Source organism: Antennarius striatus, chromosome 21 (genome assembly GCF_040054535.1).
Source record: "Antennarius striatus isolate MH-2024 chromosome 21, ASM4005453v1, whole genome shotgun sequence".
Classification (NCBI taxonomy): domain Eukaryota; kingdom Metazoa; phylum Chordata; class Actinopteri; order Lophiiformes; family Antennariidae; genus Antennarius; species Antennarius striatus.
This window is the reverse complement of record NC_090796.1, coordinates 12,446,325-12,474,018: the sequence shown is the minus strand read 5'-3', so window position 1 is coordinate 12,474,018 and position 27,694 is coordinate 12,446,325. Positions and strand designations below refer to the sequence as shown.

The following is a 27,694-nucleotide window of genomic DNA, read 5'->3' as shown; positions in this document are numbered from 1 at the left end:
ACCATTAATGGCATTAAGATACCTAAAACAACCTGTTGCATGTAACTCATGTTAAGAGACAAACATCTGCTTGTTGTCTCCCTTTCACTGGGTGGTCTCCCTGAATATCCTTCATTGTTATTCCCTCTGGATCTGAGACAATATGCTGGTTTAAAACGTGGTTCTAGTCTCCCACTTTTGCTCCCAACTGTGTGCATCGACATTAAACCATCATCTCTTACGGCTAACGTGCTACTCCGACTCAAGGGCGGACTCTTAGGACTCAAGGGTGTGCTTGCAAACATTATCTGCATGCTAAATTCTTGCGTTCTTTTATCAAATCTAGAGTTGTCTCAATGTGCAGGACAGACTGATGCTGAGAGGTGGGAGTCGATCACAGCTTCACAGGACATAAGTGTGGGGTCAAGTTTGTGAGCTTTGCTGGCTTCTTTCTATGTAGGTTTGTACCAGAGGGATGTTTCTGTAGTAACAAAAACTCAAGTCTTTGGTTACTCTGACGCTGTACAGTTGTGGAAAATGTGATTGTTCTCGTTATTGTGCATTTTATCAATAACCGGTTTATGATGATTCTTGTTGCTGTATGTTTCTTTGAAAATAAATGCTATGAAGTCACAGTTGTCGTGGAGGATTGCAACACAAGCCAGAAATTCAAATGTGAAATCTCAATTTGTCTTTAAAGACTTAACGGCGATGCAGTAAACAAGTGACTCGAGACACGGAAGGACTTGAGGCCAGAACGACGACGCAAAGTTAAACATAAATGTTTTTAATGGTACTATTTACAAAAAAAAAAAAAAAAAAAGTCTGCTTTTTGATTAGATTAACTGCTGCAACAATCGAACAGGTACATCGACATCTTGTTTAACTACAAAGGAAAAACAGTGACTTGAATGGCTGTGGCATAAAGAGGTGTAAAATGAAAACCGTAGATTTTTTTTTTTTTTGCATAGCAATTAGACACTCAAACGTGGGTGTTTATGACAATATGGGGCGGCAGAAACAAAACAAACAAAAAAATCTTGCGGAGTTGTCTGGATGTTGATCAGGGTGAAACTATTAAACAGAACATTTTCCTTTACGTTGGAAAACCTGAGCTTGGTGTGCCTTCTAGCTGAGATCTGCTACATCTGAAATGTTTGCAAGAGAAAGCTTGCCAAGCTGAACCAGAACGAAGAGGAGGAGGGCGCAGTGTTACATCTTTATTTTTTTTTTCCAATTCAATAAAAACTGTTGGCAAAAACGTAAAAGGGAGTAAAATTAGCAGTTGGTACAATCATCCCTGTTACCTGTAAGATAAGTACTTTTGTTGAATAAGTGGAAATCTGCGTGCTGTTGTCATAAGACTACCACAAACATGTTTATTTCAGCATGCAGCTGCGCTTTCGGAAGGGCAAGTGCTCGAAAGACACCCCAGTCCTCTATGCCATCAACCTCTAGAAAGAACTGAGAAAGCGGGAGTGGAAAGGGAAGGGAAGGGGGGGGTGTGGGGGTGAGACAACTGCACACTCTCTAGAGAGACTGTAAAGGAATGATTTACAAGTCGTTACACTGGAACAGACCGAACAGAAGAGACACAAATAAAACATGTCCGGAATGAAGAACAAACAAAGAAAAGCAAAAACCAACTAAAAAGTGGACTTGGCAGTTGGAGAAGTGCTCTGGTGATTTCAGGCGACCTCTAGATGGGGGAGGAGGGAACCACATCTCAAATGTACCTGTTTATTTGGATGAGGGGGGAGAGGGAGCAGGGTGAGGAGGAGGATATTTTTTCTTGTTTTGTTATTTGTCACTCCACTAAAAATGTACATGGGAATTACAAGCAAACTAGTCATAGAAAACACCCTTTGGCCATATTTTGAGGAGTCCGCTACATAGTGCGCTACAAGTGTACACGCGACATATGAAACACCACTAAGCCCCCATGTACATTGTTTAGCCTACTACAGAAAACATTTTTTGTAACGTGTTGTTTTATACTTTTTTTTTTAAATATTTTTTTTACATTTATCCTTTTTTCCTGTGACAAAACAAGTGTAGGGAAAGGCTTCTATCTCCATAATGTTCACTAAAAACTGTGAAAAGTATTAGACTGATGTTTGAATATCAAACAGCAGGAACCCATTTAATATCTTATTCTGCTTTGAGGTTCTGTTTTGTTAATGCCAGAGAGGAGCTGTGGAGGGGGGTAGGGGCGTGGTGTGTGGGAGGGTTGGGGCCTCAGCCTGTCAGTCATTCATCGGTGGGTGGGGGCCTTGTGTTTGGGGACGCTGTCTTCATCACAAGGCAGTTCGGTGTCGTCCGAATCGAGACGTCCGAAGGCTGTTGCCCTGCAACCTGAGATGCTGCGCATTCTGGGCCTGATGTGGTCGACCTCCGCCTCGGGCTCCGGGGCCGGATCTTGTGGCAGAGGGAAGCTGCGACGTTCCCACGGCGCTACCGTCTGCAAACATTAGGCATGGTTCAGTTAGCTGCTTGAAAACATGGCTTTTAATCTTCAGTATTTTAACAAACTAAAATTTTAAACACTTAAGGAAAATGGAAATTTCTAGATGCAGATTTTACTTAAGTTTATTCTCAAACTTGCACGTTTGGCACTTCATCCGTGGCACGTACCCGCTCTTCAAAAGTGAAGTCTGGTGTAGAGCACCGTGTGTCCTCACTGGACAACAGCCGATGGGAATCTCTCGAGCACGGCGTGTGGGGGTTGGAGGTGGTGTCGGGGCTGGCTGGACTCATGGGTGATGGGACATGGCTGTAGTCGTGCAACATGGGGCAGTGGCCCGGGTCCGGAGATGCAGGCTGAGGTGTGGGGGGGTTGGTTCCACAAAGCAGTGGCGTGGTCCGCCCGTCGACAGATTTGTAAGACCTGTGAGAAGACAGGCCGCAGTTCACATCTACGGTTTGCTATCGGGGACTTCAGTGTGTGTGTGTGTGTGTGTGTGTGTGTGTGTGTGTGTGTGAGAAGTGGTGGTCATGACCTGCTGCCCCTCCTCTTAGCAGGAGCCAGAGCCATCCAAGTCCAGCGGGAGCGCTCCTGGTCCTCGTAGGGCTGGTGGTGCTGAGTGAAGGCTGCGTCTGTCAGGTCCTCCACCTACAGACACACAAAACAAAATCAGGACCCTTAGAATTCAGTTTACATCACATTAATAAATGTTTCATAGGTTGGGACATTTAATTTTTTTTTAAAGGATCCACCAAATTAAAATTCAACCTTTTATAATCTCTGTAATTCAACATGGAACACAATTTAATTCTTGTCTTACATATTGACCAGCCAAAGTCTACAAGGTATCGGTGGTAACCAGGAGAGACGAGGAGTATCTACTAAATGCATGAATATTCTGATATTTATATGACATGTGTGACAATAATTCCAGACGTCTAGACGGAACTGCATTCACAAACATGAGATGACCTTGAACAAGTTTGACCACCAGATGTCAGTGTTCACAAGGTGCCAGGATTTAACCTCTCAGTTACATGATGGTATTATTAAAAAGATTAAAATGAAACACCTAATGAATAAAACCATCTGGCGTAAGTGTTCACACTTACCTCGCGTTCGTTTTCCTCTTCGGTTATGGGCTGGGAAAAAATGTCCACGGACCTCCAGCTATACAAACGGAAAAAAACAAAACAAAACAGAATAACCTTGAAATATTAAAATGTAAATACACAAGAGCAAAAAACCGACCAGACAGGTCTATACACGTTCACAGAAAAATAAACATGCAGGTATTTTTACCTGGGTGTGAGAATCTCTTTGTACTGCAGCTTCTCCACCCTGGTGGTGGCAGCTACAGACATGGGGATTACTATGTTGTTAATGTCAAAGGAGCTTTCACCTCGCCTCCGCTTGATGGGCTGCTGCTGAGGGAGACACAAGAAGGGGGTTCAATATCAACACCCACAGAGATTGTCATGGAAACACATTTGGAAAAAAATCATGTTACAATATCAGAATGGAGTCATGTTTTAGAGCTTTAAACATGATCATATTTGGTCATGGGAAAACTTCCAATCTTCAAACAGTCAAAGAAAAAAAATAGGCATGAAAATTCAGAGTTAACACGTGATTTGAATCATCGTCTTCTAAGAGAGCAGCCAGACTCAAGTTCCACATCATAATCAGATCATGACGCAGAAGAGAGAGGCTTCGCCTAGCGTCTCCTTACAGGTGTGCTCGGGACACTCTGGCTGCTGAGGCCCAGTGGCGTGGAGTTCTCTGAAGACGTGGACAGCTGGCGTGTGAGGGGGCTGTGAAGTGACGGGTGCATGTTGGCCAGCGTTGGGCACGGGCTGCTCGAGTCCAGGAAAAGTTTGGGGGAGGCTAGAGGAGATGAGCGGATTAAAATTGACTGCTCAAATGCCTTCAATATAGCAATTTAAAAAATGAAAACACCGCACACTAGCCCCTGCTCAGGGCTTCATCAACAGAATACTCACAGTCAGTCCTCTCCATCGAGTGCTCTCGTAACCTCTTGCGACTGTAGTTCTTGTCAAAAGGCCCTAATGGGGTGGGCAGGGCCTGCAGACGCTCGGTCTTGCACACAGCCTGCCCCTCCAGCCTGGTGGCGTTCAGGACGGCGCTGCTGCTGCCCACGTTGTCCAATGTCCTTGACTTCTCTGCGCGGTTCTTATAGTGACCAAGTCCTGTAATGCCAGGAACCAGACACATCATTAGGCGGGAAGTAAATTCAAGTTTTATTAAGGTATAACAGCCACAATCACTAATTCATTCATCTTGAACTTCATCCTGATGATCACTTATGTAATCTCCCCGTTAAGGGATGACTTTGTGTGGTTTTGCACTTACTGACTGCCATGAGTGAATTGGTAAACTTGTGTTTCTCTTTGGATGAGGAAAGCTTGTGTTTAAGGGAGAGCTTCTTCAGCGGCTTGCTCCTCTCAAGGGACTTGGTCTGCCACTGGCTCTTCATCACCTGCTGCAGACGGAGGCCTATACAAACGTCTGAGTGAACAGAACAACGAGTTATGGAGATTTCATCGCTGAAGTGTGAAGCGCAAAGCAGGATACTGCAGATATGCCATCTGTACCTCAGTGTTAGTAATTCACTACGGCATGCAAGTTTTACGACAACCCCAGAGCGATTTACTGCATGAGCCAAACCCACTGGTGTCTTGTTGGTGTAAAGCCAATTTTTGTCTGAGTTCTGTATCTAATGCATAGCTTCTTTTGTTTTTGAAATAAAAGCAAATACGAAACCAATTACAGATTGTCTAAGTCGTCCCATAAACTTCCTGTAGAGAAATATCTCTGCAGCCCCTCTTTGTTTATCTTCCCCTCTCAATGTCAAGTAGGAAATGATGGCGTAAACCGAGCCGTCCCTTGGAGCGAGGAGCTCAGCACTGACCGTCAGGGAACGAGAGGATGGGGTGGATGCCAAGATCCAGTCTCGACAGGCGCTCCAGCGTGGGCAGCTCAAACTGGGGGTCCTCCCTCGGGGTGGGCCAGCCACCACACATCACACAGCTGGGGTTAACCCTGCAGTTACACTGGAAACAGCTGCTTCTCTGGGCCTGTGGTTTGACCGAGAATCAACACAGGAGGTAAGTTTCCCCCGCTGTTGTCCAGTGAGGGCAGAAAAGTGTTCCCCTATGTGAAGCTAATGACGTCAAGGTAACAGGGTCCATGTACTTTGCAAGAAGGGTCTGTTAATATAACAATTTAAATATCAGAATTAAAATAAAATGTTTCAATCAGTAACGTACACCAAAGTGACTGAAGGGAAATGCACCAGCAGACAGCTACTGGGCCAATTTGTTTCTAAAGTTAAACATCACAAGGGGAATTAGGTTCTTATTTCTGCCTTAGTTTCTGATAAACAAGTCTGCTCCTTCTCCCCTCAGTCTTTAGTTTACAAGTCAAGGAATTATTCAGTGGGAGCAGAGACAAACAAACTGTTGTAGGAGCAATACTTCAAGATTCTCCTCTGAAACATTGTGGCACAGCACTTGAATCTATTGACACACACACAGACTTCACTGCTTGGCCTGACGCGTTAACTCCGCCCGGGGCAGGCATATACAACGCACCTTGCCGTTCAGGTTGGGCACTGTGTTGGGCTGAATGAGCCTTCGTCGTCGGCAGCTCACGAGCGGTCGCGTGCGTGCAGCCATGCACGAGCTGTCATTGGCCAGTGGCTGCTGATGCTTGCTGTCTGCGCCGTCTGCCATCCTATCACAAGCAGCAGAGCATACAAGGTCACAGATGTCACACCTGCACATTAAATAGATTCTGTCTGGAGGGACAACCTCATTGAATTACCTCTCTAAAATTAATGCATACATGTTTACTCTTTGTGAAATGCCTTAAAATGGTGAAAAATGATCAGAACGTTTATAATTGTGAAATAAGTCGGACCGTGTGTGGGTTCAAGATCTCACAATTACTACACACTAAAATCTGGTGTTATCCAGAGAAATGAAGTCATTTATCAGCTGTACCTGCTGAGGACGCCGTTAACTGGTTGTGCATTTTGACCTTTCAAAAAGCTGGCCTCTGTGTTGGCAACGTGGGCGGTGCCTGTGTGGTCCAGCCGTTCTGAACCAACATCCTGCATCGACAGATAAGACAGAAACCAGTGAGATTACAGCTCATCTCAACTGCTGGTCACACCGGCTGACCAACAGCCTTTAGAGAAACTGAGGCAAAGGCACATTGATTGTGACACGGTAGTTAATCTTAATTGTTGAATACCATTTGGACAAATGCGTCAAATTAAAAATGAGAAATAATTAAAGTATCTATAGCGTCATCTTCCTTTTAGCACATTCAGACACATTAGCGTCAGCAGTGGTGGTGGGAAGGGTTTGTCATGTAGACACCTGCTGTCTGAAACCCTAAATAAACTACAGAAAATCCCAGCACATTATTGTGCAATTATTGAAAGTCTTGCAAACTTTAGGATAACACCTCTACAGATAAATATACAGAGTGAAAACAAGTGACACTAGTACACCAGTCAACTGGTGGAGTACTGTTTTGTTCAAAAGTTATCACTATACTGAAGAAAATAGTCATCACAGTTTCAATATGGGATTCTAACGTTACATCAGCATCATATCAAAAGTGAAATAGTGACAATTTTCCCTTCTTTTTGTGAGCCATGCTTTTGAATAAAAGCCAGAATATCACATCTCAATTGTGATGAGTGTTTCACAATTTGAATATAAAACACCATCACATCATTATCTTTTAAACATCTGTGTGAAATGTTATTATCTGCATGTGAATGATCTGTAAGGTCACACAGTCCTCGAAATTGTGGTGTTCGTGCCAGGCATAATAAAATTCCCTCAAGGTGTTCTTGAGAAGGTGCTGACATCAGAAAGGAGCAGATGTGAGGTCATGTTGACCTTTGATCACCAAAGTGTAATCAATTCATCAATACATTCAAGTTTTGCACCAACTTAAAAAAATGTTTTTCCATGGAAGCATGTCTGAGATCTTGCATTCACCACACTGCTCAAATTAAACCTACTACATCAGTACACCCTGTTGTTGGATTATTCAGTCTAGGTTTGGGCAGTCTAGGCAGCAAGACAAAAATCATACGAGTAAACAAAGCTCAAGGGAAAATGGTATGACTGGACGACCGACCAGTGAACCACCAGAACTCAAGGCCACTCCTGCAGTTGTGCTGGTTGGACTGGTTTCACATTTACATACACATTTGTAAGCTGGGAGCAGAAACTGTGAGAGATATGGAAGCTGTTTTTTTCCAAGTCACTTCAGACCTAACTAAAAAAAAACAACAACAAAAAAACATGCTCTGTAAGCATGTAGGATTTCATTTTCTCTAGACGCTGAGAATATCTAAAGCTTAATCTTTTAAACCTGGGTTTCTTCAGACAAATTATTCACATTGTGTCACCACACATTCACATTGTGTCACCCCCTTTCCTACTACTACTACTACTACGTACCTGAGTATTTACGGGCTCCATCTTCACTTCTGTCCCACCTGCAGATGCTGCGCTGGCGCTAACACCTCCCAACTCAATTGAACCCTACAAAACCAAGACAGTGAAGTGTTATTATTAACATGGAGGTTTGGTTTTAATTTGATACCAGTTTATTTTTCTGCTGTGCAGAATCCAATACAGAGACGGAGCTTCGCCTCAATTTAGTATTTTACATATAAACACACATATCCTAATGGCCGACCTTGGTGGCGCGGATTTGTCTGTAGATGTCCGTCTGTTGTCGGATACGGTACTCCAAGTCTGAGATGTGGGCCTGGAGCCAGTTCCAGTGGCTAATGATGGCAGCCCTCTCAACTGTGTATCGGCTTTCGGCCCGCTTCCATCTGCAAATGAAGTGAGGGTGTGAGTGCATATTTCCAAAAAAGTAAGCAAGGGAGATTTTGGAGGACATTTGACAACAAAAAGTATATTTAAAAATAAAACAGTGAATTAAGCAGTTGCATACTTTATACAGAGCTGCAAGAATTACTAACGGCATGCGAAATAACTGGAAATTACATTAAACCAAATTTGTGACTCCTGGTTCTGAGAAACAGAGGGCAAAACTTCAAAATTAGAGGCTTGGCTTTAAACCTATTAAGATTATACACTAAAATGCATATTGCTTACTTTTTTTTAGCAAGCACAATCTTTAACTGGCTTCAAAGCATTCTCTCCATCAGACTGTAGAGGTAAGTGAATAAGCATTGGACAAATCTCTCATTTAACTCAACAGAAGGCATCTTGAGCGTAATATTTCTATTTAAAAAGAACGAAGGAACACATTTTAACTGGGCGAGAAAATTAACTGGGGATTCTTTAGAGTGATTTAAATCATGGGAAAAACTGAATGTTAACAGAGTACTCCATTTTACCAGTATGACACAGAATGGGCATCTCAAAAGACAGACATGAGGAAAATGTCTGGAAAATGTCTGCTCTTGCACCGTGTGGCAGGAATCACAGAGGGCGCCATTTCATCAAAATAGGAGCAGCAGTGACAGGATGAACAATGACCAAAAAAAAGAAAAAACACTCAGATGGCAGACAAAGATAGACCTTGCACTCCTCTGCACTTCCCACCCCACACCCATCTGTCTTCGATTTTCAAAGCTCTGCCAGGTTGGAGGAAGTCATGGAAGCCTACAGCTGAGAGAGGGAGGAGAGACGGGCAGGGAAGTGGAGGAAGAGTAGGGTAAGAGACATCAAGGACTGGGAGGCTCGAGCAGTCTGCAGGGGAACAGACGGGCTTAAAAAGCGATCTACAGGTCACAGGGTGCTGGAGGGGGTGGGGCCTCATAAAGGAAAAGTACAGCAGAGACGGGGACAACCAGCAGGCCGACCAAGCATCCTGCCTTATTGTACAGCTGAGCAACATGGCTATTGTGGCGCTACCCCAGATATCAATCACCAATCAGCTGACAGAAAGATAAACTTGATTCATTTCTTTACTCAGCCACATCATTTAGCAAACTATGACTCCTCACTGCAACACAGTATCAAGGCCAATGCTGCAAATACAGCTGCAATGTTACCTACAAAAACATTTCCTACTTCCATTCTACGCACTTGATCCTGTTCCTCGCAGGTAAATAAACATGCATTGTTCTTACACACAGGGTGGCCAGCGTTCAAAAATACAGCAGTCTCGAACACGCCCATAGCTGGCGCATCAAATCAATGCTCAGGCAATTAATTTGCATCTGTGAGACCCTGTGGTAAATCCATCTTTGTACAAGACTGTTGTTGTCGCACAATCCACTGCACATATTAGTTTGAGCCTGTGTGTCATGACTCACCAAACAGTGGGCGGACAACAGATCCACCAAAGGGACGATGGGCCAGGTGTAATGTCCCTCAGTGTAAACAAGTAAAAAATGACCTCATGGAGATTCATATGCACAGTGACAGACTAAGTATATACTGCACTCGACACCGGTCTGGTTATGAAGGTGAGCAAAACCACAACAGCTACAGAAAGGCGAGACAGACATCTGATCAACAAAAAGGGAACTGAAAGACTGAAGATCAACATGCATATCAGAGTACATCCCTACTCAAATGTTGTGGCTAAACCTGAGCTGCTTTTAACAGGAATCCAAACGATTAAATCTAGTTTTAGTTTTGGGATCTCTTGGTCCATAGCTGTAGATTACGATGAAAGGGATGTGGAAAAAGCTCAACCCATAGTTTACTGAAATATAAACACAGAGCAGCCATTACAAGCCCAATGACCTTAATTTGACAGTGTAGGATGAGAAGGAGGGGTCAATAGCAGAGACCCCCCCCTCTAGGAACTCCACCCCCGCTTCAAACCAGAACATATTTTCCTTCCCCCTACTCCCACACAAAGCACCAGCGGCAATCACTACAGCCATCGTTTTCTGTCCGTCAGCACATTCTCCATTGTGGTGCTTCTCTGGATGCAGCACATATGTGGTATGGTGCCAGGCACCCCTATACCATATTGTCTCCTTTAAAACCCAACACAACCACTCAGAAAAAAGCACACACAGGGTCTTTACCAAAGAAACGAAAGTCCTGTGATCTATTTACACCTAGAGTGACAGTCCAACACTTGGACACACTCCAACTTTTTCTGTAGTGTGTGTATATATAAAAATCAAAGAAATTACGCTGTGCACTTATTAAACAGAAGCTGTAGAACTGATGCCTCAGTACCACATTGATGCTAAAATTCAGAAAGTATGATGTTTGTCCTTTAGGTAGTTTGTAATTCTTCTGAACCGAAGAGGCAGCATACATGCCCACAAGTGTTCTCGCCTGCTGTTAAAAGAACAAAAACACATTGAAGATGGTGACAAATGCAGCTGCAGCGACAGCTCTGCCTCAACTTGTTCACAAGACAAATAGTGCCCACAAACTCATCCACATTAACAAAGCACCCTTAAGACGGACACTCAGATTCCTATCCTGAGATATAAGTTATCACTGCTCCTATTTCAGATAGCAATGATGATCCATTTATCATTTACAATGGGTTTATGCCTACTAAATGTAACAACAGCTCACAGTAGGCCAACATACATCAGGCTAACTCTAAAAAAACCAACAACAACAGGTAATTATTCATACAGCACATGTAATTATCGACCATTTCCCTGTTTTTCCCCCTGAAATTCTGATTAGAAAATAAAGTCTTCACCACACCCTATTCAAAAAAATTGTTTGTTTTTAGGAAAGAAGGAAGCACAAACCACAATACTGATGAAAAAATGCCCCTAGAAAGCACTAAATAGAAGTGGTAAACCAGTGAATGGTCAGGAAAAATATATTTTAAAAATATCACTAGATCTTTAATTTTCTAGATTTCAATTTGCTAATAAGAGCAACAAATTAAATCCTGTTTATGTCTGTGAGATTCTCACTTATAAAATATTTATTTCCAGCCCCTACATACATACATGGTCAAAATTGCAATGTTCAACAAAGCTAACTCTAAATGTTAGCTGAGGCTGTACTGTAGAAACTTTTGGCTGCACATGAGGTTCACAATTCACATACTTTTTCTTGATTGTCCCTGATGACATCAAATCAGCATCACCCAAGCGTATGTGCTAAAATATGCATTACTGCACTTACTTCTACTATGAGTAAATTACAAGTCTAATGAATGGACAGTAGGGGACACAGCCACTATCCCCAAAGGGACAGTCAAGTTTCACTAGTTACTCCCTCATGTCTCAGTTCTTGGAGACTTAAATGCCAGGCTCTCAATTTCTTGCTCTTTATCAATCTTGTGCCACTTTCTTGCACTCACACTGAAACAAAAGTTAGGAAGGCCTAAGCTTAACATATTACTTGCATACTGCTGCAGAGTCAGCCAAAAATGTTCCTAGCCTAGCCTCTAATAGCAAGTTAAGAAATTGTATTTCATATAATGTAAGAAGTATCAATTTGGAGGGCTAGCATGAGTGGGAAAATTAAAATGTGCATAATGAAACCGAGTGCAGGCCATGGACGTAGCTATCATACGTTCAAGTTATTTCATCAGTGAGTGGAGCCATCTCCAGCGCTTTCTCCACCTTTTAGAACACATACCATCCTCATCTGAAAATATATCAACAGCATTCTTGAATAATTGTGTCATTCAACAACATCGGTGTTGTACCTTCCTCATGAATATCAATGAGGTTCAACGGGCCAAATTCTACAAAGAAAATTCCAAAGAAGGTGTTGCATGACTTCATTTCCTGCAGCTTAATGGCCAAGTGTCACTAAGTAAAGAAACCAGTCTCCATCAGAGCTATTCGTTTGCTCTGTGTTTATGCCAATCATGCCGTTATACTTGTGCGTTCCTTTTTGAATGAACACAAAGTAACACGTTGGAGGTAGGTGATTGAACCTGATATTTTCTTCTTTAAAAAGGTGATTTATAAGGGCACGCATTGGGGTAGGTTTATTCAAGTAACCAACAAAATCAGATTTGTGACAGCTCCTAAATGTCAACTTTTTATCAATTTTCCAGCCCTAGATGCGCATATCAGGTAATTTCAGCAGGATTAGTACAGTGCGCCCTCGCTATTTGCGGTTAATGCGCTCCAGGAACCACACACAAAAAACGAATTCCGCAATACATCAATGAACTATTCATCTTATTATTTACAGTAATATAAAGGTTTACACAGCACTTTTGTGCTCATGGAAGTCCGAGACTCACGGAACCGAACGCACTTCCGGATGCTGTCAGCCAATAGAATGCGCGTACGGTATCATGTGACTGCCTACCAAAAATCCGCGATGAGATGAAGTCACGAGTGTTAATGTGTGAATGCGCGAGGGCGCACTGTATGATTTTGATCGACTCCAGGGTAAGGGATCATGGTAGCTCCAATGATTGAAGAAAAACTAAATTACCAACCGATGTTCCATACTTAAAAAAAAAACCCATCTCTGACCAACTTAACTAATGCCATAGTTTCCACTGTAACCCATGTATCTTAATATATTGACTTAAACAGAGTTATGAACAAAGTTAAAGAAAAACAAAGCCCAACATTTTCTTTCTCTATATAAATCTGAAATCAGCGACTCTACGTAAATGATTCCTGCTTTATTCAGTCACCAGTAAATTCAGGCAAATAAAAGCATTTGTCATGTAAATGTCTTGATTTTCTGGAAGATTCTCGAAGACATTAGAACTGCTGAAAATGATCAAAACAATGAAGCATTTAAGGTGACAATTTTCAAAAATTCATATTGATGGGCCAGGATGGGTGGCTGGAGTTCCAAGACAGCTGGTTAAACTCATCATTTACAGAAAAAAACAACTTTGGAGATAGAATTGTGGACGAGGCAGGCAGACCGGTAGTGGGACATGGAAACCTAGATAGAGAGGGCAAACTCTACCAGAGAGCGACAGCAGTCATTACATAAAAGAAGAGGGGTGTGTGTGTGTTATGTAACGACTGTGGATTCATACTGACAAACTTGGGCCAAGCTAAACACATCCAGATGTGTCCAACAGGACAGAAACCTTTACATGCTAACATACATATACACTTACAGATACACAGATGAATGAAAAGAGGAAAAACATAGCTGAGCCACTCAGACTACAAAGTAATGCTGATCCATAAGCATTAACGGCAGGCACACTCTAGTCTCAGCCAGACTCGTTACCCTAGTTCACAGGCAACAGGCATTTTTACTGTCTCACTGCATGCAGATCATAGAAACATACTTTGGATCACTTTGCCAAAATATTATTATTCCGCAAAGAAAAAACATGATGAAAAAACCCAGATGCCTCTTTGTGATGTCAGATAACATTTCCGAAGTTGTCACTGTTGTATCCATGAGCTATTATGTAAGTTCTGTGACTTCCCGATGAGCGTTATTGTTACCTAAGAAACTGTGCCCACTCACTTCTTAACACAGAACAACTTGTGCGCTCCAAGCAACATGCCTACATGGCAGAATTCCACAAATATCTTATTCTAATGGGGCAACTCTCCTTTTGTAGCAAGTATAAAAGCATACTTCAGTGCCCACACCCCAGCAGAGGCCTTTACAGACGTCACATTCACAGAGAGACACACTGACTACACCAGAAAGGCCTTACACCATTAGCATAGCAACGGCTGGCCCCAAATCCTCTGAGATAAAAGAAGTAAGGACTACAGTATAGGGAAAGATGACAGGATTCGCTGTAAGCAGTGGATTGCATCCAAACAAGCAGGCAAGATAGGTTATTTTCCACACTGCTGTAAACTCAGCTGACGTTAAATAATTGAGGTGCTGCTGCCTGAAGACAACATTACATTGTGTGTCGTACTGACTGGTCTTGAGCAGTAAGCCATTAATTGATAACAGACAAAATGTCAATGATGAAAATGTGGCATTATGGCCATATACATATACACCCTCTGCACAGATGTGTGCACACTAGCTTATTCACCATGAAGTAGAATCCACCATGTACAGTTGACAATGACTTGTTAGATATGAAAACTTGATGTGGGATGATAATACAATGTGCATAAGAATAAAACCATTACAGATGGTTTTAAACTGTCATGGCACCTTTCACTCAGTATACAGAAGCTGCATGCAGCTATGCATGTTGAGCGACCCAAATTCCAGCATTTTGTTTTATTTTACAGCAAGTAGGAGTGTAATATTAAGTAATACTTAAGAAATTTTTTTTTAAACCTGGCTAGATCATTATGGTATGTTGTACTGGACCCCACTCTAGTCTGGAGATTACTTAGGATTCCAGAATTTTATGATTTGATAGGTAGCACCAACATATCAAACAAATCCAGGTTAAATACAACAAAGGTACAAAATGAAATGTGATACATTTTTTTCCTCATAGCTCCATTGCTTTAATTCAGTAAATGGCATCAGATGCTCCATTTTGCTCAATAAATCATGAAGTTCAAACAATGAGGAAAACTCCCTTTCATGGAAAAGCAGGAAGGGTTAACAAAAAAAATTAAACTACAGTACATGAAATGCATCATCTGTAATTGGGACTTCAGAATTGGTGGACCCAGATCAAGAAAATAAAGCCTGCTTATGTTGTATGTCTCTTGGTATGATTCACACGTACAAACATTGACTAACCACTCAGGCATGTTTTCTTGTTGAAAAAATAAATGAAAGAGAATGACTCTACATTTGCTTTTGCACATATGAAAGATACCATCTTTAGGTTAACAAAAATCTTTTTTGTTGAAAAGGGAGGGTCTTTTTCTTGCCTTTTCACAAAGCTTTGAAATCAGTTAGATGGAATGTTATCACAACAATTTTCATTAACAGAGAAAATAGTTAGGACACCGTTTCAGATGTGACAGAATATTTGAATGGAATACCTGACCATTTCCATCACAATTACTACATGTGTAAAAAAAAACCCCAAACAACTGATACTGGAGTTTACTGCAATTTTACTAATTTGTGATTAACAGAGCACATGCAAATATCTATACACATTTCATTTTGTCTTGTGTTTGAACCCTAAACAGATGCGTTGTAATCTTCAACCACTTGACTCTTGAAATGCAATATCAATAATATTATCTTACATGTAACCATAAAAACAATATAGCCCAAAGACTTAAACAATATCTTTATAGTATTCCCACACTGCAATACACTATACATCGAATCATGATACGTACCTAGGGTGCATAACATTGTTGGTGTGGTTCTCACAAGGACCGCCTGAAGGGGTTTCTTGATAATCACCTTTAGTATAACGTGAAACAATGTTTTTGGCTGCTTTCATAACCTCATGTATTTTTTTTCTTGCTGGTAATAGTGTCAAAATTTATCTTGCCTTAATTCAGAGCATCCAATACTGTGATTTTTTTTAAGCCAATGCTTTTTGTAGAAGTCTGGTAATACAGGCCTATGCTATCAGCTAACCCCAGCACTGACTACAGCTCTCTTGTGCAGACCAAAGTCAACTCTATCTTCCACTCACACCCTAAACCATAAGTGTGGCTAAGTTGCACAAGCCTCTATGTTGTTTCATTTGATTGCGATATTATTTAAAATCATAAAAATAAGACCAGTTTATAACCATTTCAGTCTTTGCAGTGCAAACATTTCCTCCCATTGCTGTAGTTTGTGAAACATTTGCTTTTTCAATCCCATATTAAAAAATAACTATTTGTCTTGTGCTTAATTCTATCTTGGAATATTTATAATGATCTGACAAAAACAAAAGCATTAAAAATCTCCCCATCTTTATGGGAAGTAATTTCAACAAGTTGGAGACTTAAAAGTCCATAACAACAGTGAGTCATGATACAATAAACTAAGTACTGTGCAATAAAATTCTTACAATGGCTTGTTGCTGGAGCATTTTCAGGGTAAAGCAGGACATGTGTCACATTTGACAGAACACAACATTCACTACAGCTAAAGAAAAATGGATTATAATTGTTTTTGCCCGTTTATTAATGGATATTAATGTACATTTAGTTACATTACCATTGTATTGAGATTGCTGACATTGTCCCTACTGTTTACAAGGAACAATAACTTTCTCTTTCAGAAATTATCAAAAATAAATAAAATAATAACCACATGAAGAAAGTGCTAAATGTGTCCTTTGATGACTGATCCATCACTGCTAAGCAGAAAATTTGAGCCAACTGCTGTTACTCAGAGCAGGAATATAATGTGAATAGGGAAATAATTACTTTGGGCATGTAAAAGAGCACAATACAATTTCATGTGTGACAAAACCATCTGTTCTAATGCAGTTCAGTCAAAAAGGATAATTCAGAGTTGGCCAATAAATCAATCCTCCATAAATGTGATGGTATATAGCTGACAGTGTTTTAAGTCACTTTTCTTTGTGGGACATTTATATTTATTGAATGCCACTAATTGATATTGACAATATTTTGATCAAAGTAGCTTCTGACAAATTTCTTTCACTACTGCGAGCAAATAAGATGGCTACACACAACATACTAGTGAATGCGTTCCTGCATGCACTAGTGTGCTGTGGTGTATGAAAATTTTATCGCTTGTAAAAATCACCTACATCAAACAGGGGTCTCCATTTTTATGTCATTCGCAATACCTTTTCCTATCAAGTGTTATCATTATAATAATTCCAGAGTCAGGATACACACATAGTTGACAATTTATGGAGACTTTGCATATAATAAATTAGATGAAACCATCTGTACCTCAAACAACAATGTACAAGTAAAATGATACAGTATGACAAGACTTTAATTCAAATGCAGTCACATCATTTCGTTAACTGAAAGGCTGTTGTTTTCTAAATGTGCACTTTATGACTTAGATGTGAATTATAAATGGACATATAAAAAGACTACAAAAGGATTCAACCAGCTTAAATCATTTCCCAGCTGTCAGATCAAATTCTTTCCCACTAGACACCCTGTTGCGATCCACAAACTTCCTCATTGCATAATTTACCTTTAAAATCACCATAATTACATTCAAATTTAAATGAATATTAAGTAGTCATTATCTGGAAACAAATTCAGTGACAATCTTATAGATGCATGTGTTTCATACTTCTAACATACACAAGAGTATATTTGAATTTTATTTTGAGAATTTTAAAATGCCAAATCTGAATCAAATCTCGATCACATGAACAATCAGTCATACTGACTCCTTGCCATCTATCCTTCAAAAATGTCAGGCCACAAATGTAGGTCAATGTCCATTCTTCTTCAGAATTTGAACCGAAAATAAATACTTGGACCTTAAATGGCACAAGATGCAATATGACAACTCAACCGGAAATTGTTCTACTTTTTGATCATACGTGTACACACTGGCACATCCTGTTATGAAGTTATTTAGGTCAAAGGTCTAAACTCAACACCAAAAAGGATAATAAAAATCAGTGTTCTTAGCAACAACGTTAATAATCTACCCAAACCTACAGAGGTCAGTAAGTCATTAATGCTGCTGACACACCTGCTGTACCTTTTTCCCCTTCCAAATACTAATGACACACAAACAAGTACTCTGGTGTGAACTTCCCATGGAATACATTTGCAGGCTCCTACTGTGGCAAACCTGACATCACAACAGGCAGCATGTAAAATCATAAAACCCACACCCTCTGCAAAGCCACCACCACCTCCAGCTCTATGTTTTTTCATGGTTTCGGTATAAATCAAAACATTCACAGGCTCTGTGGGCGCTCACTTGTTCCCTCTGCAGATAAACAGAACATTCAGTTTCAGCCTTGGCCTTCTCTGGAGAAAGCACTGTGTGATGAGATCTTTTAAATTTTGAGTACATTCGGGCCTGTGGTTTTTCTACAGGGTTGATACCACCCACATAAACTACACATGCTCGCTAGTTGAACGGTAGCTCTACCCATCCTCAGAGTGACCCAATCACAACTGAGGCAAACCAGACAGTTATCATTAGCACCTGCTAAGCACAAACATCAACATGCAGGACATAGAAATAGCTAAAATATTAATTTCTCCGTGGGTGGATACTTTTACTTACATTTTTACGTGTCGCTGCTCAATGTCCACTCTGGCTAGCTCCTCCTCCTCCAGGTCAGAGTCCCCTCCTGAACTGCTCTCAGTTACATCTGAGTCAAATGCACTTTCTGCTGAATGGAGATTGGCTGATCCACTTAGGTACAGTCTCTCCAGCTCCAAGGGCATGGTGCCACTTTTCAGGAAGCGACGAAGTCCATCTCTGTTGTTTGAGGAATGGCGCCCAGGCCTCCAAGTGGCGGAAGGGGTCGATGTCTCCGATTTGCGGTTACCAGCCAGTAGACGTCCAAAGGCTGAATCCAAGAAGCCACCAAGCTGCTGCTGAATGTGCCGCTCCACCTGCTTGGCCTGTACAACCTGTAGTCGTTTGCGCAAGCGCCTTAGCCGACTCTCAATCTCCACTTGGCGGCTGCTGTTGAGTATGGTGCGCTCCCTGACGTGGGCTTCAAGACTATCAGAAGAACTACAGGGTAGAGGAGATTGCACCGCAGGCGTACATGACGGGGAGCCCTGCTGGCTTCCCCCTGGTCTTTCTCCGTCAGATGCCTGTGGCTGACTGGTAGTCGTGTGTGAATCAGCTTCCTCTAAGTTCGTTACTTCAGAGGGGTTAGGGGTTTCATGGGTGAAGGGTGAAAGTACAACAGACTGTAGCACAGGTGATTCAATGTGTTTTCCATCTGTACTTTGAGAAACCCCGGGGAAATGCTTCTGCTTAAGGGTCCCTTTCAAAGGGGTATGCCCCGATAAGTTGGCTGTCAAGGTCTCCACATCCAAAGGCAAGTTCTGAGACTGACAGTCTGTGGTGGCAGGAGGCTTGTCGCCATTCACTGCCACCACACAACCAGGGCCTGACATGGTAGCCAGCTTCTTGGCCAGGCCATTGACAGGTGCCATAGGCTGGCTGCCTCCGTTGGTGCTGCCACTCATTAGACTTTTGAGCTGGCTGCTTGACAGTTCTATTGCCTGCCTCTTCCTCAGCAGGAAGTCTCCTCCACCGTTAAGCAGGGAGCTGGGCAGTATTTTGTGACTTTTCAACACAGACTGTTTGATGAGGACTCCTTGCAGCTTGATCGACTCCTTAGTTGAAGGGACGGGTGTCACATCAGAGCATAAGTAGGAAGCCACCAATGGCTGGAGCTTGCCCAGGGTGGAGGCCTGGGACACAGAGTCAGCTTTGGGCTGCTGTTGCTCCTGTTCCTGATCTCCGCCACAAAAGTCAAGGGGGCACTCTTCGGTGGTGGCCTTACACTTAGCGGGGCCGCTACTATGGATAAGGATGTTGCTGGCGTTACCGTTGTTCTCTGCACTGGCCGGTGAGAGACTTGAGGATGGGGCAGCCAGTTTGAAGCGGATGTGGTGAGCTTCGGCTGGGGCGTCGGTGAGAGCGGGCGCCATCGCAGCCATGCAGTGCAGAGGGACGGGCACCGCGGCCTGCTCCACACCACCCACTTACTGCCCCACCTGTGGACAGCCTGAATAAAAAAATAAACAGATGGAAAAGGAAGACATAGAATAAGGTTATACAAAATGAACATGTTAAATCAATCATGCAAAAATCACATCCAACTCAGATCCTAATCAGTGTGGAACAGACTTAGGTGGAGCCATTTCCTTATCAATAATTTACCTATTCAGAAAATTAACATTACATAACGAAAGCATTACAATCACTTGGTGTAAGTATGCATAATTTTGCATAGAAAATGAAGTTTGTTATAATTACACTTCAAAATATTCTAAAAGGCTTCAAATAAGTAGTGACAGTTAACTGAACAGCATTAACAAATGTTTAAGGAAATATGGCATTTAAGACAAAGTAAATTCCATTAATGTGAGTACATACAAATACACATTCTTTATAAATTTAAAAAAATTATCCTTCTCAAGTGAAAGAACACAAAAGCAGGCTATACTCCATAAGATAAAACACAACTGAAATACTTGCACTGCAGGTTCTGTAAGCCTTTAGAGTGACTGGAAAATTACTAACCACCAACCAATAACAGATGCCTTTCCAAACTAGTGACACATATAAGTACACTAACGTCACTACTTATAATCTAAAGTAATTTATTATCAGTCCTACTAACCCAAAAACCAAACCCAAACCGAGGTTCCAAGTTTAATGAAAAAGACAGCGACACATTGACATTTGGTTAACCTACCGGTTTCAAAGGTTGCTAAAAAAGGAATCACTAGAGAAAGAATCACAAAAACACTACAGAATGGGAAATTCTGTAAATATTAAAATTATGATATGTCCATGACCACTCAGTTGTTTCTGCATTCTAGAAAATGCCACCTGATTTAATTTTAATCCCAATAGGTAATTTATATAAAATGCCCTCCTTTAATTAAATATGAAATGAGTTTGGCGAGTCGGATGCTTAAGATATATAGAGCTAAAAGCAGACATCTGAGCTACATCCTTGAACAATAATTCTGTCCATGCTTATATAGATCATTGCTATTAAAATAAAAAAGCTGCTCTTTGTGCAATAGACATTTAAATAAAATTCTGACTCAGAAATACTGATGCAAATTACCTAAACTCCACTGCCCTGTAAGTGCCCTGTCAAGTCTGTGCAGCAGGGTTCCACACAGTAAGTAGGTGGATTTAGGGCCCAGCATTAGCCCAAAGAACATGATGTCATCCTGTGTATGTTCTGTCAAATTCATCTTATCCTATTAAACCATCCCTTATTTTCATCAAACATTACTTCTAGCAAAAATGATTCTCATATTAAATACAAAAAGGGACAGACAATGAATAGACTAGGGGGAAATTAATGCTTGAGTGGTCAACATGTTATCTCCACAGACTGCCTGGATATTGATTGGAATTTTAAAAACGCTCCCATCAAATAATATGAGATAAAAGGGAGCTGCATCTCCGCGTAGCATCTGCAGGGTCAGATGAATGGGAGCTCAGTATTTCACCGCAGTTTCTAGTCAGCGCGCACTACGCCATATTGGTATTTCCGAAGCAGATTATGCAATGCAATCCATCTACCTAAAACCGCCCATTCCGCTCCAAAACACACCGAACTTGTTTTTGGTACACCCGAAGAAATCAAATTACATTTGCAAGACCGTGGCTTTATATCCTCGTAGATAACACGAGTTTCAATTTAACTGTCTTGCGAGAGATGCGACAAAAATATCCACATCCAACGTTAGCCAACCATAACGTAATCACCAAAATGTCTTCCTGATGTTTACAATAACATTTGAAATTTAATACAGAACCGCTGCGTTTCTCAGGTCTATTTATGGTCCATTTTAGTAATGTTAGATCAAAATCTCGAATTCTTAACTCCCTCTGCAGAAAGCCATATCAGTATTTTGTATCGCTGAAGGCGAGCCAGCGAAAATCAGCAAACGAACATCACGTTAGCTCAACTCCCACTGCGCTTAGATTAATATCTCCCTAACACATGTCACTCCACTGCGTGCAAATTAATGCGTTACGTTTCTGGCTAACGTTAGCCTAAAAAGCTGCTGATGTAAGAAACAACCTGCTCGAAACCTAGCGTGCGTGTCTCCCAAGCCAACTGCAGTGAATCGCTACCCATCACCATCACATCATGTACCATTTTGTAGTTACCCTATAACCAACATTTACACAGTTTTGAGATGTGCCTCTGACGAAAATCCACTGAGCTTTGCGCAAACCTCGCTCGGCAAGTACAAATCTTTGTCACTAACTACGTAACCTACGATCATCCTGGTGGCAGTCTGGAGTCAATAATATAACGCAATATGTACTACACTTTAAAAGCCATGGTAACATGTGCGTTGACGTCCGAGTAAACACTAAATCCAGGACATGATACATTAAGGTCCATGTATAATCAGTAATGGGTTATGGTTAGTAATCATGCATTGTAACTAATTTAAACAACGCTTTAAGTCCAAACGATATTGCAGAGCAGAGACATGGCATGCATTGCAATTAGACGAAGGAAACAAGTACAGGCGGTGTGATGTAAATCTGTGGTGACCTTCCCCCGCTTTGAGTATAGAAAGGTGGGAATCATATAAACACGTAACGTTAATGCACAGATGTCAAAAGGAGAGAAGTTGGGAGTAGACACTGCCAGTCTAGCTAGCTCGCTAACAAAGAAAAAGGAGGAACCTACCACGTGACGAGGTTGCACTATCCGAGGGAATTTCGGCAACAATCCCCTGCAGTTAAAGTGGAAAAAACCAAGGGTGCTAACATAAAAACGCGGCTTGAACCGATCACTCTGCCATTAATTACTCAAAAAATGAAACCAAAAAGCCAGAAAGGCCCAGTTCATATATCCGCTCGGGTTCGTTCCGGAATCAGCAATGGGCGAATCAACGATCTACACCTTGCTCACCAGCTAGCTCGCCTCGCCGCTATAGCGAATATAAGACAAGGCCGTGAAACTGTCTTTTCTACCCCAAATTACTTCAAATGTAAGGTATTTCACGTTAATCCTTTACCAAAAAATCCGATTCTCAGCAAGCAAAATGTAATCCAGATGGCAGTATATCGCGAGGCTTTTTCTCTCGTTTTAGGGAGAGACGCTTAGAAAATGGCGGCTAGCTCCTCTCCCTCGGATTTGAGTCTGACAAACATAGAAGGGCTGTGTGTGTGTGCGCGCGCGTGTTGTGTGTGTGTGTGAGTGTGTGCGTCTGCGTGTGAGTGTGAGTGTGCTCGGTGGTAGGCGGGAGACATTTCTCATACTCACCACTAGAGTAAAGGGCAGATAAGAAACGACATAAAAGCGAAAAAGAAGATACCACAGGAGGGCATTGTCTTTCAATACATAACGAAATGTTAATTTTGCACTTGTCAAACTGACGTGTTGTTTTGTAGTTGTAATGTAAATATACCCACTTCAGCGTCTGTGCACATAATATCCCATTATGTTATAAGTCGCTCTACATTTACTCAGCTGTCCTTCAATCACATAAAGTAACTGTAATCATAAACAATAATTTACACTCACAAATTTATGCATTATGGATTTATCTGTTCCTCTAAATAACTAAATTGTGACAAAAAGTGATATGGTTCCTACGGTACTTTTTATATATCAAATACAGTAGATCATAAAGCCACCGCTGTGAACAGACAGCCAGTGGCCACGTGGAGGCGCTCCACTTGAAGGCTAAATGTAACCTAGCCCAATACCATACAGGAAAAAGCTAAACCTATTGTTGCTGAGAGGAATAATAAAACTGCAGGTCTGGATGTGAATGCAAAGAGATCAACCAAATAAAATTAATACAAAGGCCTCTCTATTCTCAAAGTCCTACTCTACTCTGAATTATTTGCTTGTGTCTGGGATTAATTTAAACTGATATTACTGTAACTGGTTGTTTTGGGCTGGATTGAGACATACATTTTAATATTTAGTACAGCAATACCACAAACTGTATCCTCATAGTTTTATTAGAACAGTCTAAAAAATGCTGTATATACAAGCATTCAGTAGGTCTGGATGTTTTTTGGCTGTGCAATCCAATTGTATGATTAAAAAAATGTATAAGTCTCTAGCTATTGTGGCTTGGATCAATTGGACAATAATAAAATAAAACAAGGCAGTCAGAGACTGAAACATACCACAACTTACCCTGACCTACTTTCAGGGTAGGTCAAGGTACCCCGAAAGTAGTACCTGACTAGAGCATAGACTAGTGCATATGGAGAAGGCGAGTGTGAGTAAGACCATAGATCAAATCTAGTGCATAGGTAGATCAAAGCACTAGTCTTATCTAATGCATTGGTATGGTCTCACTCACACCGGCTGTCTCTCTCGTCTTTGTTTTATCCGGTACCTGAGTGTACAAAAGTTGAAATTTGACCTTGACCTACGTTCTCAAGGTCAACGGCATCATCTTATTTTCATCCCTTTTGCCATCTGAGTAACGTGCTTTTTGTTTCATCTTTCTATCTGCAACGGTTGCGAAGATAATGGTGGACAAACGAACGGACGAATGAACACTGACAATTACAATACATCACCACTTTGAAGTGGGATGTAATTATAGAACTCGTAGTCATAAATTAAGTTTGAGAATTACAAACAGTTTTTTATGAAAAACTGTCTTGTTGAGGTGAGGATTACACTAGATTTCTTTTGATATATATACTGTATATATATATATATATATATATGGGAAATTTTTACCTCCTCAGTTTTTTGATATGTCATTCTACTTGGCAAAACCTCTACACTTTAAGTCAAGCATGTGACTTGTAGCCAACAGAAATTAGTTATTAAGTGGCTGGAATTTACAAGAGTCAATTTCTCTGATGTTGTGATAAAAAATTATTTTTTATCACTTATACTCCTGAGTTTTATATTTCCTGGTATCGATGTTTGAAAATTTACAAAATAAGGCTTTACCAAAAAATTCCAATATCAATACTCCCCCTACAGGTCTTGCATTTCCTTTGCGCATAGAAATTTTATCTGTTCTGTATGTCGTGCATATATGGTACATTTGACAATAAAGTTAACTATGACTATGAAAGATATGCAAAATAAATCTGTAATTACCAATGTGAGCATGTGGATACCAGTGAGCTGTTTACATAAAAAAATATGTCAATCGTACATCTCTATAACCATGTTAGAGGGAAATCTACAATTACAGTACTTGGCTCTATAGCAAATGTTTATGCACATCTTCTGGTCAAATATAAGTAAACTTTGTCCACTATACCAAGGATTGGTAACATCATCCATGTATCCGTAGTGCCTACATCAGTACACATCCAGCTCCTAATCTACATCTTCAAATTCCTTTGTGCTCCTGGTGTATTGAAATGCATTTTACGACTACTCTCTCATAATTGCAATTGATTACAGTGAATGTTTTAGGCATGCTCAGATGAAGAGACGGCCATCTCAAGAATATCTCCATATGGATCCTCACCTGACGTGTCTCCTTTCCATTCGAGAGGGTTGGGCCCAGCCATGATACCCGAAAAAATGTGACACATTTCAACTTGTTGTTTTGCTCACTACTCAAAGGCCGAAAAAAAGTGTGAGAGAGATCACCCCTACCTCTCATTCTGTTAGTAACTTCTTCTTTTTTAAAGTCAAAAACTAAACAATTAATACTAATGTATAAATACCTTTAACCACATAGTTGAAAGACTCCATTCAATAATCCAGGAGGGCGTAATTCCAACCATCGCGCATGGAAATAATATGACACCTGAAATTAAAAAAGAAGGAACAAACATTAGTTGATCATATTCAAACATTTTAGGACAGAGACGGTCACGTAAATAAAGTTGACAACTGTCGCACCTGAAGTGTGACTGAGGGAGCTTTTACGGCTTGTTAAGCTAGCGCTAACTGGCTAGTATTGACAAACGAAGCTTTTCATATCAAATATAGAATGAAAAAGTTTCAGATGTTCCGTATTTTTGACACGAAGCCTAAACCTTTAAAACTAAGTTGTGAATGGGGTTATTTATTGAGTACCGAGTCGAATAATGTATTGTCAGTGATTTTTGTAATGGAAATAACAGTATTTTCTCTCAACGCCAATTGGAAAGCTAATGTTAGCCAAGCGAATGTTAAGAGACTGGGGCAAACCGACGCAATGAGCTAACGTAGAGGCTGGCCAATACCAGCGAACTTAGCTAGTGGGCTAAGCTAATACTCGCTAGCTTGTTTGCGTCCCGATCCCATACTGACTTCTCAATGACTGCCGTTTGTGCACACTTGGCATTAAAGTATGCAAAATAAATCAAACTCACTCGTCTCAAATAACTGAAAGTTTAACCAAATGAGTTCTTTTCCCTGACACGCACAGCGTTCTCCAATTTTCAAAAAATAAGAAGAGAAAATCTTACTTACCTGCTTGTCTTGTTACTAACCGTTTACGACTTGATAACTACCTCCCCCCGCGTTTCTATTGGTCAATGCTCTCATTCTAGGATTTCTATTGGCTTAAACAACTGTCAGTCTTACCAAATGCCCGTACAGCGGAAATGTGGACAAAAGTTCATATCACACAACTTCAATAACCAGATATATTGTTTTCATTTGAAAATTTTTCCTCAAGTCTCCTAGCTCCCCTATCATGTGCCACTGTCTGCCTTTTTCTGCGCTAGTACATGAGCGTTGTTTTCACGACACGCATGCTAGCTACTCGTTGCTCAAGCTGATGTCTTTTCACTCACTGTAACTACAATATGAAATATTTATTGATCTGTTTTCGGGACGGCACTTCGAAATCTACCACTGCGTTCCACGGCAGAATGCAAACCATACGCAGAAATCGCTGTCAACATCATTTGACTCCATGCGAGATTTTTTTCAATAATTTAATTGGATCTTTCTTCTGGTAAATGCTAACAAACTGAAGGATGTAGGTCACTCAACTCTTGCTGCAGGTAGTTTAAGAGATGCAAGAGAAGGCGTTTGCTTAAAAAGCGTGGAGGTTAAGATAGATCTGGTGAGATGGCAAACAATTTAACAGACGGGACAGATAAGTGATGTAAATCTGCATTAGTGAGGCAAGTGGCTAGTGGTAGGCCTGTGAATATTACGCACCACGGTGGGCCAGTCCTTGGAAGTTCCCTTAAAGTTACTGAACATGTTGCTCAAATCGCATCCGTCTTTATAACATCCACTGCAAATTACTGACTGAGAACGACCCTCATCCTACGTTTGTTGCTGCTAAGCAACGAGGCCTGCATTAAAGGATTCTCTTTGTCTTTGAACTAAGCTTTGAAGAAGCGCATATTGGACGTATGGGTATAACAGCTCAATATAAATATTAGTGATTGTTAATTGACTATTGTAATATTTTAAATTCATTCATCGTTGGCTTCAGCTGACTCATGAAATCTTACCCACATTTTGCATTGTCTTTACCTCTGTGCATGTTAAATGGAAAAAATTGTGAAATACAGTACACCAATTTATTGATATTTTATCTGTTGTGGGATGTATCAATGTAAATGTAGTCCAGAATGTAAATACACATTTAAAATGCTTGTCCTTTAAATGAGTATTTACATTTTTTGGTATTTCAAATTTAACATTCGAGACCAATATACTTTAAAAAATCTATTATATCTGTCTCAGAAGTTGACAAATTTGAGATACATGGTTCTCATGGGATAACGATACTGCAAACACATGATGGTCTTATAAATATGGTTTTTAGTATATTAAATAACCAAGCTGTAATCTTATTCAAATTAACTTGAAACA

The 27,694-nt window shown here is 40.8% G+C and overlaps 1 protein-coding gene across 4 annotated transcripts; it reads right to left on the bottom strand.

Annotated features, from left to right (window-relative positions):
- Positions 1 to 750: 750 nt before the first annotated feature.
- LOC137588844 (KAT8 regulatory NSL complex subunit 1-like) lies at positions 751 to 26,362 on the bottom strand. 4 transcript variants are annotated; one of them, XM_068306143.1, is made up of 16 exons: positions 26,330 to 26,362; positions 25,597 to 25,679; positions 18,481 to 19,948; positions 8,192 to 8,333; positions 7,951 to 8,034; positions 6,469 to 6,578; positions 6,058 to 6,199; positions 5,376 to 5,541; positions 4,817 to 4,972; positions 4,447 to 4,653; positions 4,176 to 4,330; positions 3,746 to 3,870; positions 3,556 to 3,613; positions 2,979 to 3,091; positions 2,614 to 2,866; positions 751 to 2,440 (listed from the first exon to the last, which is right to left on the bottom strand). In XM_068306143.1, the coding sequence occupies exons 3-16, from the start codon at positions 19,878 to 19,880 to the stop codon at positions 2,234 to 2,236; spliced, it is 3,318 nt and encodes a 1,105-aa protein (XP_068162244.1). In that variant the 5' UTR covers positions 19,881 to 19,948; positions 25,597 to 25,679; positions 26,330 to 26,362; the 3' UTR covers positions 751 to 2,233. The 4 variants fall into 4 exon arrangements, with proteins under 4 accessions (XP_068162244.1, XP_068162245.1, XP_068162243.1 ...); XM_068306144.1 differs by lacking the exons at positions 25,597 to 25,679; positions 26,330 to 26,362 and adding an exon at positions 22,950 to 23,067; XM_068306142.1 differs by lacking the exons at positions 25,597 to 25,679; positions 26,330 to 26,362 and adding an exon at positions 22,619 to 23,059.
- Between the last annotated feature and the right edge of the window lie 1,332 nt (positions 26,363 to 27,694).

What these genes read in the sequence shown, in the direction of transcription:
- LOC137588844 (XM_068306143.1), bottom strand. Translation starts at nt 19,880, where the DNA reads ATGGCTGCGATGGCGCCCGCTCTCACCGACGCCCCAGCCGAAGCTCAC. An exon ending in TGGAGCCCGTAAATACTCAG is followed by an intron (nt 6,579 to 7,950) that starts GTACGTAGTAGT and finishes CTGTCGATGCAG; the next exon opens with GATGTTGGTTCAGAACGGCT. An exon ending in AAGAGGAAAACGAACGCGAG is followed by an intron (nt 3,092 to 3,555) that starts GTAAGTGTGAAC and finishes GTGTGTCTGTAG; the next exon opens with GTGGAGGACCTGACAGACGC.